Source organism: Felis catus, chromosome E2, assembly GCF_018350175.1.
Source record: "Felis catus isolate Fca126 chromosome E2, F.catus_Fca126_mat1.0, whole genome shotgun sequence".
Taxonomy (NCBI): Eukaryota; Metazoa; Chordata; class Mammalia; order Carnivora; family Felidae; genus Felis; species Felis catus.
Window position 1 is genome coordinate 60,605,932 of NC_058382.1, and position 12,440 is coordinate 60,618,371.

Genomic DNA, 12,440 nt, shown 5'->3' on the forward strand with positions numbered 1-12,440 from the left:
TTTTTTTTTTTTTTTTTTTTAATTTATTTTTAAAGTAAACTCTCCAGCTGCCAACATGGGCTTGAACTCACGACCCTGTGATCAAGACTCCCACGCTCCACCACTGAGCTCGCCAGGCGCCCCCAGTGGTCATTTTGCACAGAAACGTTCCATTCACACCTCGTGGCCTGTGTCTGGCAGAGGAGCCGTAGGCGGCTCTCAGGCTTCAAGTCTTCCAGAGGGTCCCTGAGGTCTGCAGAGGCGTCCTGTCCTCCGGCTCTGAGGAGGGACGCCACCTCCCCGTCATATCCGGCACGGCTGCCGTCTGGGGCGGTGGCAGCGGCCCCAGAGGGCGAGGCCAGGGAGCCCCATGCCATCCAGCCCGGCACCCGCTGGGGGGCGTGCCCCCGACTGCCCAGGTGGCGCCAACGGTCACTCCAAGTGTCCCAACGTGGCCACAGCAAGTGGCCTGGCCTGGAGCCCGGCGGCTACCCCTCGAGCCCCCAGTGAGCAGACTCGCAGCCGCCACACCCAGCACCCCTGTCCTGGCGAAGCGGCCCTTGTCCCAGCGGCGGCTGGGGCTCGTCTTGGGGAAGGTGGTCAAGCAGCTGGCTTCGGCAGGCCGTCGGGGCCCAGGAGGTGGGCGTGAGGGTCGTCCAGCATTTGAGGCCCGGGGCCCACCTGTCAGGTCGTGCCAACAGGAGAAAGGGAAGTGCAGGTCAGAAACTAACAGAGGCTAACAACCCGTGTGGGCCACTACAGGCACCCGGTCACTGGGCCTCCGTCACCCAGACCTAGGGTGGATAGCACGTGCAAGGTGGAAGGTGGAGACCGTGGCCTCGGTGCTCAGGTCATGGGACTCAGACTCGGGCAGATCCGAGCAGAACGCCGGCTCGGGCACTCTGAGCTGTGCCCACGTGGTGAGCCCCAAGGGTCCCCAGCACTTGTGAGTCTCCCTAAGTCTCCCCACTCAGCACTGGGGACGCCGGTGGTCCCAGCGTGTTCCCAAGTGCTCCCCTCGCTTGGCGGCGGGGGTGGGAGGGTCCCCAAACATCCACTTTGAGAGTAAGTGAGTGGACGGGACAAACCACACTGTACCAAACGCTCTGAAAACAGAAAGGTGGTGTCACTGTTACCACCAGCAAGCCGGCTTCCTGCCGGGGACAGACCGGGGCCGGGGAGCCCCTTCACCTGCCGGCAGACTGGCCGTGAGCCCTCAGTGGGCCGGGCCGCTGGGCCTCACCTGCGTGGCGATGATGTACTTGACGCCGCCGGGGGTGGGATCCACATCCAGCGCGGCCCTCAGCTCGTCTGAGAGCGAGGCAGGCCTCACGGGCAGCCCCTTCAGAAACCTGGGGAGAGACGGGCCGCACGTCCTGAGCTCCCGACGGAAGGTGTGCAGACAGCAGACTCAACACAGGAAGAGCAGCGGTGGCTGCCGGGGGCGGGGGTGGCACTGCCGGAGGGGAGGGGACAGGTCTCCTCTGGGGACGTGCACGGGCTCGGGAACCCAACGAAGTGCGTAAAGCCACCGGTTGTGCCCTTCGAGGCTGCTGACGCGGTGAGTAACGCGTGACGTGTATCTGACCTCACACACGCAGACACGCAGCCGGGCGCGCGTGCGCGAGAACCTGGCCGCGGTGGCCAGGAAGGGGGGACGAAGCTTAAGAGGGAAACACCCCGGTGCAAGTGTGAGTCCGTGGCCGTGTTCCCAGAACAGCAAAAGCCTGCAAACCACCCACGGGGTGACGAGGGCAGCAAGTTCAGAGACTCCCACGAGGACACCAGCTGCCTTGGGGATCGTCCTTGGTCGTGCGTTCTGTCCATCTGACAAGGAAGTCAGTCTTCCAGCCCCACCCCACTAGAAGTCGTCAGTGTTGCCCCAATTACAGTGACAGAGAAACAACCCCGCGTATTCCCCGCAGCCCTAGCAGGGCGATCTCCCTGCACGGGGAACAGGGACCGCGGGGAGAAACGCAAAGGCCCCGTGGCCACCTCGAGGCTGGGGCCCTGCCCCACGGGAGCCATCACGCCGCGCACCCGTGCACGCGGCCCCAGGGCTGTGACCTGTGTGAGCAGTGCCTGCGGTCACAGGGAGGTGCCCTCGGTCCCTGTAGAGATCGACGCTTGCCACGGGACCCCCGTTCAGCACCACGGCCTCAGATGCCACTGTCCCCAACCTCAGCAGGAGACCCTGCTCCTCCCCCCACGGCCTCCCAAACGCGGGGGCCCCCAACTCACTTGTCTCCGTTGGACTCGGGGGGAAAGCAGTGCCTCACGGCAGCCACGAACTCGGGCACGGTGTCGTCCAGGGTAAAGACCACAGCGTTGGGGCCCGCGTCAAACGTGTACGCCACCTGGAACCCGCGTGGTCAGCGTGAGTGTCCGCGGAGAGGCCGGCCCGGCTCACACCTGTCACCCGCCACGGACACCCGTGGCCGCCCGCCAACTCAGGACCGGCCGGGGGGCGGCGCGGGCCGCGGCCCCTCGGCAGCCACGCACCCGGCGCAGTGGTCACGAAAGCAAGCGCCCGCGAGCAGCGGCGTCAAGCGGGCGCCGGGAGGCCTGGTGGCGGGCAGGCCCGTGCTGGGCCACGGCCTCGGGAACCCGCCGCAGGACTTCCGCCCCCAGCTGCCCCCCGGGCCCCCGCTAGCCTTGGTCTGCCCGTGGTGGGCGTTGAAGCAGTGCACGAGGCGGACGATGCGTCTGGAGATGTCGCTGAGGTAGGAGATGGGCGGGAAGGTGTCCAGGCAGGTGGCGTGGAACTGGTTGCTGTCCTTCATGGTCAGCCGGCCGAAACCCTGGAAGTCCCGCTCCCGGACACAGTGGGTCATCTCCACCATGCGCCCCGGCACCACCGCCTCGGCCCGGAACTGCGAGGCACGGGAGATTTCGCTGAGCGGAGCACAGCGGCCCGGCCCCGAGGGACGCAGGACGCGCCCCGGGCGGCCGCCCGCCCCCACCCACCCCAGCCTCACCCTCACCCTCAGCAGGGGGCTGGTCTCCACGCTGGTCTGCATGCCCGCCGTGCTGCCCATCAGCTTACGCTCCGCGCTCACCTGCACCGAGACAGACGGCCTGGACCCCAGCCTGCGGCCCCCAGCCCGGAACACGCGTCCCATCCCGTCCCGTCTCGCCCCCCCCCCCCCCCCCACGGGCTCGTGTGGGAAGCGGGACAGCGGTGCCCCCGACCACAGAGGTCGCCCGCCCGGGCGGACACGGCGCGGTCCTGGGAGCGGCAGCCCGGCAGCTGCAGGGAGCCACGGGAGCCACGGGAGCCACGGGACGCTTCCACCTCCCGAGGCAGCCGCCCCTCCCAGCCTCACTCACCACAAGTATGAGGACTCGGAGTTCGGGCCAGTGTGACTCGGGGGCCACCTGCCGGGCGACGCTGTCCTTCCCGTCGGCCCGCTCCCCCATCTGCCACTCCACGAAGCCGCCGTACAGGCTCCGACAGGCGCTGCCCGAGCCCCGGCGGGCCACTTCCGAGAGGTCGCTGTCAACCCCGTAGACCCGGGCCAGGGTGTAGGCTGCAGGCACAGGGTACGGGACACAGGGTGCTCAGATGGGCAGGCCGGGGGTCGGGGGGAGCCTTTGAAAACCACGGGGAGCAGAGACCGAGGCAGAGGGACCCGGAGAGCGGCGTCAGCGAGACAGCTGGCAGGGCCGGAGTGGGGCTGTGTCTGGCCGCGGGGGGGGGGGGGGGGGGGGGCCGACGGCAGGACACAGAGCCGGGGGCAAGCTCTCTGCCCCCGGCCCCGGGCACCCTCCCGGCCCCGCTAGGCACCGAGGGCGGCTCAAGCAGAGCACACGAGCTGACTGGGCAAGTAAGCGTCACCCCCGGCGTTCCTTCTAGGTCAGAAATCGTGCGCCCACCGCCTGCCGCTGCGGTGCCCAGCTTGGCGCGGGTGGGGAGGGCGTCCCGGAGAGTGAGCCGGCACGGGGGAAGCAGGGCAGGGGTTTGGACGGAAGGAGGCAGACGGGTTCCCAGTGGGCCTGTCGGAGCACCTGGGGCCAGCCGCCTCTCTTGGGATTGTGTCGGGTAAGCGGAGATACTGGCCTTCTCTTAGGCTTGAGCCCGTTTGGGATGGGTTTCTGTCACGCACAACCTGGAAGGGCCTGTACACAGAGCCCTAGGAGGCTGGATCGTTCGGACGTGTGGCGGGGACTCCCCGTAAGCTGCGAGAATGTGACAGCATTCGCAGCATGCACAGCACAGCACCCTACAGGCCCTCGGTCTCCCCGCGGGCACCCACCTAGGCAGGCATAACCAGCCGCGGAGGAGGCCAGGCCCGCGGCCGTGGGGAAGTTGTTCACCGATGCGATGTGAACCTTGTAGCTGAGGCTGAGGGGCGGCGGGTCCTCGTCGCCGGTGCTCCTCCGCTTCCGGGCCAGGCGGCGGACTGAAGGCGGAGGGGACACGGCCACTGGGCAGGTGGCCCCGACCTGCTCCTGGCATCTCACCCGCCATGAGTCAGGAAGAGGGAGCGGCACAGCCGAAAGCCGGCCTCTGCCCCCAGCTTCTCATGCAGACGCCCTTCTCGGGGAGGGAAGGTCCCGGCCCCCGCCCCGGCCCCGGCCCCGGCCCCGGCGGTGCTCACAGGCAGCCCCCTCCCCCAGGGGGCCTGCGAAGCCAGCAGCACCCTCTGTGCACTCTGACCCTACAGACAGAAGAAGGGGCAGAGGGGAAGGAAGGGCTCGGCCCAGTGTCGCACACGTCCCCCGCGGGATCCCACTCACTCTCCCTGAGGCAGGCCTGGAGGCGTGGCTGCCCCACATCTTCCTCCCGGCCATTCAGCCAAATCCGGTCCTCGGTGAAATCCTTGCTGATGGCGGCCGTGGTGGTGGTTTTTAACTGGGAGAGAAAACACAGGGGCCACCGCAGGGACGGGTGAGGGGTCAGCGCGCTTTCCACTGGGGATGGCCCTTCGGGGTCTCCCGCTCAGGAGCAGGGACGGCCTTGCCGGAGAACTGGGCCGTTGAGGCCAAGGCAGGCCGGGCGGGCAGTGAGGAGGCCCCAAGGCAGGTGGCAGGCTTGGCACCAGGCCTGGACTCCAGAGGAGAGCTGGGAGCAGGGGCCTGTGCGCAAAGAGCAGTCCTAACAGGGGGCCGGGGAACTGTTCACCGGCCGGGAATTTATTGCTACAGTTGTTAAACAAAAGTTCAACCAAAGCGTGGTAAATATTTACGTTGCATTCAGTGCCCATTCGTACTAACCTGGTCTTGGTGCAAGGTGACGCTCAGAGAGGAGTTGATGGGCAGGACCAGGTCCTCATCGCGCTTCCCCCCTGGAACAGACAACCCAAGGCCGGGCCGGTCCATTGCCCAGCCATGCAAACCATCACGCTGCCCTCGCTCCTCCCCACCAGTGCTCCCCAGTTACCCTCGCTGCCAGCCTGCTCTCTCCCCTCCGCTCCGAGCCTGCTGCCTCACTGCACAGTGTTAAGTCTTCTTCCTCCTGTGCCCTCGCCTTCAGGAAGTCCTCCCGGATTTCTCCCCACTTCACCAGGCTCCCAGTCCCAGAGCAGAGCTGGAGGCCGGTCCATCCCCTGTCTCATTGCTTGTTTTATCTTCCGCCCCTCGGAGCGGCCTTCCAGGCTCTGAGCACTCTGGGTAAGGCTCTCGCCTCCCAAACAAGGGGAGCCCGGGTTCCAGTCTCCGCTGTTGCTCCCCGGAGACACTCAGACCGGCCCCCTCCCCCCGCCCCGGCTCGGCAAAGGGAGCTTCCCACGAGTGGACGGTGGCAGGGCTCTCTGTTAAGCACCCACGTCGCGCTGCACTTGTGTGGGGCCTCGGGACAGCAGACGGTTACCGGCGGTGCTAACGACAAGCCCTGGCAGGGGCTCCCGGAGCGCCCAGAAAGAGACCCACTTCAATTCACCCAACGGACTTGACGAAGGCGCGAGAGCCGTTGCAAAGAGAGGTGCGGCCTTTCCAGCAAATGCCGCCAGAACGGCTGCACATCCACAGCCCAAAGCACGGACCCAAGTTTCACACCTTATACAAGAAAGCAACTCAAAACGGAGACTTGAACTTCAAATGAAAAACTATAAAACCTTCAGAAGATCTTCAGGTTGGAGGGCCAAGTAGGTGAGTCTCAGACTTGACCCCAAACGCGTGAGCTTCACCCAGATTTTGAACGCTACGGCTCTTTGAAAGACCCCGTTAGGACGGTCGAAAGATAAGCCACAGATGGCGGAAAACATCTGCGAACATCCGACGAAGGATTAGGACGCAGAGGACACAGCAAACTCCCAAAACTCGACGGTAAAAAAGTACACAATCCAATTAGGACACGGACGTAAGACGCGGGCAAGTGTTTCACCAAAGAGGACGCACAGGTTACAAACAGCACGGGAAACGGTGTCCGGTGTCACTGGCCGGTAGAAAATCATGGAGCAAACCCGCAGTCAGAGGTCACCCACCGATCAGAATGGCCGAAGTAAAAGCCAGTGACGACACCAGCGGCCAGAAAGCTGCGTCGCCCACGCGTCGCTGGTGGGAACAGAAAGTGGCAGCCGCACGTCAAGTTCAACAGTTTCCTTACACAACTGAAACACGACTACTCTACGGCCCAGCAGTGACACTCCTGGACATTCATCCCCAAAGAATGAAAACCTGTGTTCACGCGGCTACCTGCACGCGAACTTTAGAGCAGCTGTCTCCACGATACGCTGGGACAGCGACCTTTCAAAGGGTGTCTGGCTAAGCAGAGCGTGGGTGTCCCCGCCGGGGAACAGGACTCCGCGCTAAGGGAGCAAGTAACGACCCAAGCCAGCGCCTCGGTGAATCTCCAACTCACGGCGAGTGACGAGAGCCACTCCCAAGGCTCCACATGAAAGGAACCCGTGGACTGAACAGTCTTGAGAACATGACGGACTTGGAGAGCAGGCTCCAGGTGGCCGGGTTCCAGGACTGTGGGAGCCAAGCCCCGGGGGTGGGTGTCCCGGTGGACACTGTCCCCCACCCCCGCGGTGGTAAAACTCCCCCTGTGGACCCTGTTCCTCGTCCCTCCACCTGGGGGGGGATGTCCCCAGCGGACCCTGTCCCCTATCCTGCCCCCCGGGGGAGTGGACGCCCCCACTGCCTTGGACCCTGTCTCCCGTCCTGCTCCGGGGGGTGGACGTCCCTCGTGGACCCTGTCCCCTGTTCCTTCACCTGGAGGTGGACCTCCCGCGTAGACCTGTCCCCCGTCCGGCCCCCTGGGGAGTGGACATCCCTCGTGGACCCTGTCCCCCTGTCCATCTCGAGGGTGGACATCCCCCGTGGACCCTGCTCCCCCCCCCCCGTCCAGCCCCGGGGGACGGATGTCCCCTGTGGACCCTGTCCCCATCCTGTCCCCCGGGGATGAACCACCCACCCCCCCGTGGACCCTGTCCCCCGTCCAGGAGGTGGGCCTCCCTTGTGCACCTGTCCCCCATCTCGCCCCCCCGGGGGGTGTGAACCCCCCCACATGGGCCCTGTCCCCCGTCCCTTCACGCGGGGGTGGACGTCCCTCGTGGACCCTGTCCCCCATCCCAGAGGTGGACGTCTCCCGTGGATCCTATCCCCCGTCCCTCCATCCAGGGGTGGACCTCCCGCGTGGACCCTGTCCCCCGTCCAGGCCCCGTAGACCGTGTCTCGCGCCCCGGCCAGGCACTCACAGTACTTGATGACCGCGATGTTGACCGGCGCGGTGCAGGTCACGACCACCAGCGGCTTCTCCTCGGAGGCCATGGCCCAGAAACACTGCGAGCTGAGCCTGCAGCCGGCCCGGCCGGCACCTCACCTGCCCCGCGATTCGCCGGCAGGGAAGCTGTCCTCGCTCCGTCCAATCAGCGGTGGGCCCGGCCACCGCTCCACTTCTCAGCCAATGAGCGGGATCGGACGATGGCCTGCTGACTCTGGGTCCGCCCCCGTGGGCTGGCGGACACGCACCTCCTTTGCGCAGGCGCAAGGATCAACCCAGACGCCTTGCACTCAGACGCCGAGTCTACGTAGGCCCTGGGACTGCGCAGGCGCAGGGGTCTGCGCAGGCGCGTGGCGTCGGACTTCCCTAGAGCGGGCTTGGACTCCAGCTGAACCCGGAAAGTTCCCGCGGGCGGACGCGGTAGGGGACCGCACCCTGAGGGACTGTCCGCCCAGGCTGGGCTCAGGGGGTCCGGGGGCTCAGGCGCCTCAGTAGCTCCAGACGAAAGACCGGGTGACGGCGTCAGGGGTGCCGCCGGGGCTGAAGGGCAAGCCCCGGGGTCCCCCGCGCCCCGGGACAGGTCCTCCCCACGCCCTGCTCCCAGGACAGATCCTCCCCGCCCAGGGTCCCCAGCGCCACGGGACAGATCCTCCCCACGCCGAGGTCCCCGAGATCTGGCGTCCCCATGGGACGCACCCCCCACCTCCGGTACTCGCCAGAGCCCCTGGGCTGGGGGGCGCTAAGGATGAATTGCTTCAGAGCTAGGATCCTTCAAACCTCTCCTTTTTCTGAGCTCCAGATAAGCAGGGGTCCTTTTTTCACCGTGAAGGCGGATTGTCAGATCTCTGCACAGGGACTTTTCTATTGTAAAGTATTCATAACGTAACACTTACCGTTGTAACCATTCCCAGTTGTGCGGTCCTGTGGCATTAAATACATTCCCGCTTTACAGCCATCACCACCATACAACAGCAGAACTTTTTTATCCTAAACTGAAAGTCCAGCCGTTAAACACTAACTCCCAGTTTCCCTCTTCCCTTTCTAAATGTTTAGTTAGAATTTTTTTTTAATGTTTTATTTATCTTTGAGAGAGAGACAGAGTGCGAGTGGGTTGGGGCAGAGAGAGAGGGAGGCACAGAATCTGAAGCAGGCTCCAGACTCCGAGCTGTCAGCAGCACAGAGCCCGACTCAGGGCTCGGACTCAGATCGTGAGATCATGACCTGAGCCGAAGTGAGAAGCTTAACGGACTGAGCCACCCAGGCGCCCCCAATAAATGTTCATTTTTACCTTTAAAATGGCCCATTCTTCAGTCGAGTTTGAGTACGTGCTGTGAACTGTCCCAACCCCGGCCAGCCACCCGGCTCTCTTCCCAGAAGGGTTAGTGTGACCCAGTGCTTGAGTGTCTGTCCGGGAACAGTTTCTGTGTGACGATACGCAGGGACCTTTTTCCACTTAGATGCTTCATGGAGATCATTCCAATTCCGAACAAAAGTGCTCCCTGGCTCTGCTGTCCACATGCGCCTTAATCTTTCCAGCCCGCCCCATGTTGGTGCACAATTAGGTTGTTACCAATTTTTTTTTATATAGTATAAGCTGTTTTTTGTGTGAGTGTTAGTATTCGTGTAGGAGGAATTTCAGGAATTGTAATCACCTGGCCAAGTAGAACGTGTCAGGTATAGATAGCTGTTGGCAAGTTCCCGGGAGGAAGTTGAATTGGTTGTTGAAGGCTGGTCCCCAAAGCGTGGGAGCGTGCTCACCCTCTCCACGCAGCCCATCGGTCTTAAGGTGAAAAACCGAATCTTACTGCTGTTTGCATTTGTATTCCAGATGGCTGTTTTTTTTAGTTTTTCTTGCAATCATGTTTCCATTTCATGCAAAACGGCTGAAACTTGTTTTGCAAGATTGGTGGTAGCTTGTTCCTGGCAACTGTCATAGCATATTCTCTGAAGAGAGGGTGCCTGTGAGTCTCGGTGGCTTCTGTTCGCCAAGGCAGTGGTGGAGAGGACAGCACCGACATTTATTAAGTCTACAGAGTGAACCGCCTTCCCCAAATTCATCTGTGGAACCCAGCCCCCAGGGTGATGCTGTCGGGAGGCCATGAGGTCAGGAGGGCGGAGCCTCGTGATGGGATTGGAGCCCCTGCCCCTTGTGCCCGCGGGGACACAGCAAGAAGACTGCTGTCTGTGCCCTGGTCTTGGAGCTCCAGCGTCCAGGACTGTGAGAAACCAGGGGGTGTTTGTAAGCCCCCCAGCCTGTGGTGGTTTCGTCCTAGCAGCCTGGATGAACTAAGATAGTACTGTATATACATGATTTTAAAAGTCAGTTACCAGACCACTTCTCCACTTACCCACCTCCAGGTTTGGCTCATCAAAGGCAACCACTTTCAAATCTTTATTTCCCTCCATATTTCTTTTTTTAATATATAATTTTATTTATTTATTTTAGAGCGTGAATCAGGGAGAGGGCCAGAGGGCAAGAGAGAGAATCCCAAGCAGGCCCCACACTCAGCAAGGAGCCCAACGCAGGGCTCAGTCTCACCACCCAGAGATCATGACCTGAGCGGAAATCAAGAGTTGGATGCTCAGGACGCCTGGATGGCTCAGTCGGTTGAGCGTCTGACTTCAGCTCAGGTCATGATCTCATGGTTTGTGGGTTTGAGCCCTGTGTCGGGCTCTGTGCTGACAGCTCAGAGCCTGGAGCCTGCTTCGGATTCTGTGTCTCCCTCTCTCTCTGCCCCTCCCCTGTTTGTGCTCTGTCTCAAAAATAAACATTAAGAAAAATTTTTTTAAGTGAGATGCTCAACTGAGCCACCCAGGTGCCCCTGTTTTCTTCCGTATTTCTAAACAACCTGCTTATATTCTTTCTTGATTTCTTTCTTTTTGTTAAGTTTATTTATTTTGAGACAGAGAGGAGGGGAGGGACAGAGAGAGAGAATCCCAAGCAGTCTCTGCAGTGACAGTGCAGAGCCCAATGAAGGGCTCGATCCCAGGAGCCATGAGATCACAACCTGAGCCAAAATCTAGTGGGATGCTCAACTGACCGAGCCACCCAGGTGCCCCTCTTTCTTTTTCTGATTGTTTTTATTCTTTTTTTTCAGTTTTAGAATCTATTGATTGCCAGTGAGTAGAAATAAGGGATTCTCTTCCAACCACATCCCTTCCTCCCCCGTGCTCCCTGTGTAGGCACAAACGTCTGACAGCGTGCTCGTGGGCAAAGGCCGCTTTATGTAATGGAGAGCCTTGAATGAACGACGCCCGTACACAGGCTGGATGCACATCCACACCAGCACCTTCAGCCCAGGACCCACCCACGTGTATGAAATTAACTCATCGTAGGGCCTCTCGGGCAAATGAATGAAATAAATGGTTTTCTCCTACCCTCAGGGTTTGTCATGTAAGTTGTGGGGTTAATGCCTATTGGGTCGCAGAGAGGATGGTAAACCAGAGGTCACATTATTGTGATTTTCTGATTTGTTCCATTCAAGTGTTTCAAAGATGTGTGTGCAGAACAGGGAGCAAAGCTTGACATCTCAAGGCTCACTAGCAGGGGTGAAGAGTAGGGGTCCCTCCTGCAACCCGGAAGCATCTTCCACGATGGTCCTCAGGTTTCCTTTTTTGTTTTAAAGCCTTGTTTAAAAATTGTGCTAAGGGGCGCCTGGGTGGCTCGGTCGGTTAAGCGTCCGGCTTCGGCTCAGGTCATGATCTCGCGGTCCGTGAGTTCGAGCCCCGCGTCGGGCTCTGTGCTGACAGCTCAGAGCCTGGAGCCTGCTTCCGATTCTGTGTCTCCCTCTCTCTGTGACCCTCCCCCGTTTATGCTCTGTCTCTCTCTGTCTCAAAAATAAATAAACGTTAAAAAAAATTTTAAAAATTGTGCTAAAATATACATAACAAAAGTTTACCACCTTCACCACTTTTTGGCCAGCGCAGGGATGTTAGGTTCGTTCCCTCTGGAAGACACGTCACCACCACCTGCCGTTCACCGAACTCTGCCACCTTCCCCAGCCGGAGCCCTGTCCCCACGAAGCCAACTCCCCGGCCCGGCCCGGCCCGAGCCCCCGCACCGCCCATCCGGCTTCCGTCTCCACGGATCCCACTCTTCGGGGGACCTCGTACGAGTGGGACCCTCGGAGTGTCCTGTTGTCACCGGCTTCCTGCCCTTGGCAGGATGTCCTCCGGGTCCATCCGTGTGGTACCAGCTGCCACTACTTCCTTTCCGTCTTAGGCTTCAATAACACCCCCTCGCGTGGACGGCCTACACGGTTTCGTGGATCCATCCACCGAGGGACACCTCGCTGGCTTCCACCTCTCGGCTGTTGTGAGGGATGCTGCCGCGCGCACGAGTGCACACGTACCTGTTCGTGTCCTTTTAGTTCTTTTGGGCGTCTGCTCCCCGGATGGAGTTGCTGGGTCACGTGGTGAGGCCATTGCTGGGTCTTTGAGGAACCGCCGTGCCGTTTTCCACGGCAGCTGCACCTTTCACACCCCCGCTGACCGTGCATGGGGTCCCCGTTTCTCCACGTCCTCGCCAACACTTACTAACTCATCTTTGTTATTTATGTACGTATTTATATTAAAAGGGGATATGTATTTTTTTATTTAAATCCAAGTTCGTGGGGTGCCTGGGTGGCTCAGTCGGTTGAGTGTCCGACTTCAGGTCGTGATCCCTCGGTTCATGGGTTCGAGCCGTATGTCAGGCTGCGTGCCGACAGCTCAGAGCCTGGAGCCTGCTTCGGATTCTGTGTCTCCCTCTCTCTCTGCCCTCCCCCATTCTCACTCTGTCTGTCTGTCTCTC

The 12,440-nt window shown here is 61.2% G+C and overlaps 1 protein-coding gene and 2 long non-coding RNA genes across 5 annotated transcripts in view; 2 read left to right on the forward strand and 1 right to left on the reverse strand.

Annotated features, from left to right (window-relative positions):
• Positions 1 to 9,199, reverse strand: MVD (mevalonate diphosphate decarboxylase). 3 transcript variants are annotated; one of them, XM_023244902.2, is made up of 11 exons: positions 8,937 to 9,199; positions 8,542 to 8,640; positions 5,197 to 5,267; positions 4,720 to 4,834; positions 4,236 to 4,382; positions 3,310 to 3,509; positions 2,964 to 3,038; positions 2,634 to 2,852; positions 2,221 to 2,336; positions 1,223 to 1,331; positions 1 to 660 (listed from the first exon to the last, which is right to left on the reverse strand). In XM_023244902.2, the coding sequence occupies exons 2-11, from the start codon at positions 8,585 to 8,587 to the stop codon at positions 580 to 582; spliced, it is 1,179 nt and encodes a 392-aa protein (XP_023100670.2). In that variant the 5' UTR covers positions 8,588 to 8,640; positions 8,937 to 9,199; the 3' UTR covers positions 1 to 579. The 3 variants fall into 3 exon arrangements, with proteins under 3 accessions (XP_023100670.2, XP_023100669.1, XP_044902528.1); XM_023244901.2 differs by lacking the exons at positions 8,542 to 8,640; positions 8,937 to 9,199 and adding an exon at positions 7,623 to 7,780; XM_045046593.1 differs by lacking the exons at positions 4,236 to 4,382; positions 8,542 to 8,640; positions 8,937 to 9,199 and adding an exon at positions 7,623 to 7,781.
• The window catches only part of LOC109495006, a 25,311-nt gene continuing 20,786 nt past the window's right edge, over positions 7,916 to 12,440 (forward strand). The window contains exon 1 of the long non-coding RNA XR_002738376.2: positions 7,916 to 8,068. This is a non-coding gene — a long non-coding RNA (uncharacterized LOC109495006). The remainder of the gene's footprint in view (positions 8,069 to 12,440) is intronic.
• On the forward strand, positions 10,645 to 11,025 carry LOC111557979. The gene is made up of 2 exons (XR_002738378.2): positions 10,645 to 10,701; positions 10,832 to 11,025. It is a non-coding gene; the product is annotated as an uncharacterized LOC111557979 (long non-coding RNA).